Source organism: Netta rufina (assembly GCF_964035555.1).
Source record: "Netta rufina genome assembly, chromosome: 7".
Taxonomy (NCBI): domain Eukaryota; kingdom Metazoa; phylum Chordata; class Aves; order Anseriformes; family Anatidae; genus Netta; species Netta rufina.
In genome coordinates this window covers 11555796-11560064 of record NC_140130.1, presented here as the reverse complement: position 1 = coordinate 11560064, position 4269 = coordinate 11555796, and the positions used below count along the sequence as shown (strand labels likewise).

General features: G+C 37.8%; 1 protein-coding gene across 1 annotated transcript; it reads left to right on the top strand.

Annotated features, from left to right (window-relative positions):
- Nucleotides 1-456: 456 nt before the first annotated feature.
- LOC311211437 (pulmonary surfactant-associated protein A-like) lies at nucleotides 457-4032 on the top strand (the record flags this gene model as incomplete). The annotated part of the gene is made up of 4 exons (XM_084290170.1): nucleotides 457-586; nucleotides 1413-1487; nucleotides 2391-2468; nucleotides 3656-4032. The coding sequence occupies 4 exons, from the start codon at nucleotides 457-459 to the stop codon at nucleotides 4030-4032; spliced, it is 660 nt and encodes a 219-aa protein (XP_084146296.1).
- Between the last annotated feature and the right edge of the window lie 237 nt (nucleotides 4033-4269).

Genomic DNA, 4269 nt, shown 5'->3' with positions numbered 1-4269 from the left:
AATATCACAAGAACTACTGTAACAGATTGTGCCTTTAAGGTTGGGGGCATATACATCTATGTTTCATTGACAGATTATAGGCCTAACAGAGAAGTAATGTCCTAAGCCTTATCAGTTTTATATCTGAGCTCATTTCTCAAGGATTAATCCTACAAATAGTCAGACATAACAAAAAAGAAGATATGTCTCCACTATTCCCAAAGGTGTAACTGTCATTCTGTAATAAGTAAGTATTCCAATCTGTATCAGTCTAGAAACAATTTTGTGCATAAGCTATGCAATAGTAGCAAAACAAGCCGTAAACTTCAAACTGCACCCTATTGGAACAAGGCAAAGAGGCATATTTAAAGAAGAGGAAAAAAAAAAAAAATCAATTACAAAAGCCAATGCCTGTATTTCTTGCAGAATCACTGCCTGACAAATATGTGCATTTTCTGACAGGTGCCCTGAGTAACCATGATGTCTTACTCTTTCTGCATGCTCACAGCAGCAGCTGCCTTGCTAGTGCCTTGCCATGCACTCAGCTGTCCAGGACTTCCTGAGCTATCCGATATCCCAGGACTTGGTGGACTACTTCGACTATTAAGTAAGAATAGTGACTGTCTTCATTATAATACACATGTACTAACTATAAGTCCCCGGTAAGGAAAAAACAAACCTTTATGTTGTCTTTTCATTCAGACGAAATAAGGCAATATTAGGGTTATATAAATAGTTAGGTGTTTCCAGGTCCAATGAAATCAGAGAGCAACTTGCTACCAGACCTCGTGGCCCATACTTTCAGCCGGCAACAAACACAAGTTTGGGGGAAAAATCCTTGTCACAAAGGCTAAATGAATAAAAGCAGGTAACACAGAAGGACATGTGGCCTCAAGTAAGTGGTGGCGGTAGGCAGAAAAGGGGAAAAAACAGATAGAGAAAATAGTCAGTTAATTTTTTTTTTCTAAAAGACAGAGCTCCTGTCTCATCTGGGAGAAGAGGGGAAATGCAGTTTATCAATACCTAAACATAGAAATACATATAAGCAAACATTTAAACCTTTCTAGTTCATATAGCCTTTCCAGTGTTACATGTTACATAAGAGAAGTATAGAAGCCTTTTTTTGTATAACTAAAATGTTATTCCAATATGTAATTTAAAGTGTAAATCAAAGGTGCCTAGTCTGTTTCTATAGTATTCAAAGACGGTATGTGCAAAAGGAGTCTGGAGAGGCATATAAATTGCACTGGGTAACTTTATGTCTATATGGAAATATTTTCTCCAGGTGCATTACCAGGGCTAAAGTGCTAACAAAATTGTTCATACTCTCAAACTGCGATGTGTTGCATTTAAGATCTATCGTATACTGAAATTCCCCAAATATGCACCCATTATATAAATTATGTGTATATAAGTATGCCTCTCTTTTCCAGAACCTATTCTTAGCCCAAAGTGGCCTTTTGGAAGAGAAAGGCTTCCTGAACCTCCACCGACCACAGGGCTGCAAGGTAAAAAAAAAAAAAAAAAAAAAAAAAAAGAGGAGGAAAAGGGGAAAAGATCTCTATATAGTGTTTTGTCAGACAAATAACTCTCTCTGTTGGGTGAAACGTTATATTTTACTGGCTGTGAAGCCAGGTATGTAAGAGTTGGAACAGTACAACTCAGATGTAACATATGTTATGCCTCTACATTCCCACTAGTTTTAGTTGTGAATAATGGGAACACCATCACAGAAACATGTCAGTAATTTTGTACTACACGTAGGACCTTTGTTACCAGTGGAAATTTGTATGAAATAAGTATCTGCCTGTACTGTCAGTGCCCATCCTAAACAACCAGTGCTGGATGGACTCTGTGTTTCACTCCACCTATGTGGAAACCCACCTATATCTGCATTTATAGTTCCAATTAAAATAAGATCCCGCTGTAAATACACAAAACATCCATTCAGCAGAATAAAAAGGAAATTATATAGACTGAATTTTGTGTAATGCCACAAGAACTGTTCCCTCTCAGAAATATCCCTGGTGCCTGTCCAGTATCAATTATGAGAATGAAAAATTATCCCTGACAAAACCATTGGCAAATACTTATGATGTGTACACTTTCATAGGCATGACACACATAAGACCTCAAACTGGATTTAGAAATGTATTTCATGTGTGGTTTTATTAGGCTTTCTCTACGCAGAAGTGAATTTATGTGCATTTCAAAGGGTTTCTTTTCTTTGTTTAATGCAGAATAGCCAAAAAGTGAAAAAATTATGGGAAAATATCTATTAGACCCCAGGCAATGTTAAAAGACATCAAGCGCCAGCTAGTTTTGGAAAATAGCTAGATTTAAGCCAATTATTAGTTCCTATCAGCAGAACCTAGTTCTTGCTTGTATAACTTCTATGTTTATGTGTGTAGGTCTACCTATCTCGCCTGACACTGAATTCAGCGATGTTTTAGAGAATTTCAGACAACGACTGTCCAGACTCGAAGGAGGTAATTTTTCCATGTTTACCTTTTCAGCTCTCAGCCATTTCCAAACATAGTGGGCAAAAGTAATTATAGAATCGAGACCTGTAGAACAGAAATCACATTTGAAAAATGGTCCTGTATTACAAAACTAGAACTCGCTGTGAGACACCATAGAGCTGTTCTAGGCCTATTGCAGGGCCTGTATTCGTTTTTTGTAGTGCCACAAACTAATTTTTGGCTTCAGAGAGGGTGACTAGACCTAAACCTGAAAAGCCTTACTCCCACTATTGACAGCATAGAATAAGATCTACTTTGTCAATGTAATCTTTAAAACAATACTTGTGCAGATAGTCATCTATTAAGATTGTCCAGAATTAGTTGAATATACCTAGATGCTATTACAATGCTCAATAGAAATAGATGTCCAGTAAGTAACATAATGGTTGCTTGTGAGACAACCTGGAATAATACTTTGGATTTTACAAAGTCAAGCATGTTTCAATGGTAAGGCAAGATATACCCAAGTATACTCCAGTACCGAACATGAGATAAGAACCAAAGTAAAGTACTTTCTTAGTAGGAGAATAAAACACGGATTTCTCAGGAACACCTAATGGTTATTTGTTTGGATTTGGTGTGTATATATATATAAACACATATATATATATATATACACATAATGTACATACACACATACATATATTGCAAATGATGTTGCACTTTCTGCATGAATTCATCAGAACTTGTCAGCCTTGTACCCTATTGCTAGCATTTATATCTTCGAGCAATGAAGTTTCCAGAGATGTTAGAAAAAGTTTTGAGTACTGAGTTTACAAAAGTAATGATAGGTTCTCTGTTTCCCTTGCTCAAATTTGAAACAAAATTGATCCTCTTTGGGGAGTACGCACAGCTAGTAGAGATGATACTGTACACAGCAACTATGAGTAGGATGTCTTTGTCTCAGAGGAGACTATCTGTGGACAAAAGCAGCATAGCAATAAACTTATTGGACACCTGTTGAACTGGGTAAACTCTGAAGATCTGTAATCTTCCCCTCACTCTCAGTCTTGCCCTCATCCATTCCCTCCTGCGCTCCTCTTACAACTTTTAATTTCCTCTTCGTCATCCTGATTTCTCTGTCTGCGCTTTCTCAGTAATATGCCAGAGGAACCCAGAAAGCTAACTAGCTCTTTTTTTTTTGGGGGGGTTAGTGCTTACCTTGAAAGGGAAAATAGCAAAAGCCGGAGAGAAAATAATTGCCAGCAACGGGAAGAAAGCGGACTTTTCATCTGCCCTAGAGTCCTGTGAGAAGACTGGAGGAACTCTTGCAACTCCCATGAATAAGGAGGAGAACAGAGCTATTTTGGGGATTGTGGAGCAGTATAACAGTTATGCCTATTTGGGCATTAAAGAGAGTGAGACCTCCGGACAATTTGAGTATATGAATGGCACGCCTCTGAATTACACCAATTGGCACCAATATGAGCCTAATGGCAAAGGCACAGAAAAATGTGTAGAGATGTATACCAATGGGAACTGGAACGACCGGAAATGCAACCTCTATCGCCTCACAATCTGTGAATTTTAAGGAATGATGTTTCAGGCACCTGAGAGTATGGAGACAATAAAACGACCTAGGCCTCAGGTTTATGCAATTTCTGTAGTTGTTGCATGTCAGAAAATCAGAAACGAATCATATTATGGTGTATTTTTATCCCTGAGAAAATCCCAAATGTAGAAGGTGATTAACATAATTAAAATGTGGCTAAGGGTATATGTTTCTCTCTGTTTGGGAGGGTTGGGAGTAGCTCAAAAGTCCTTGGTC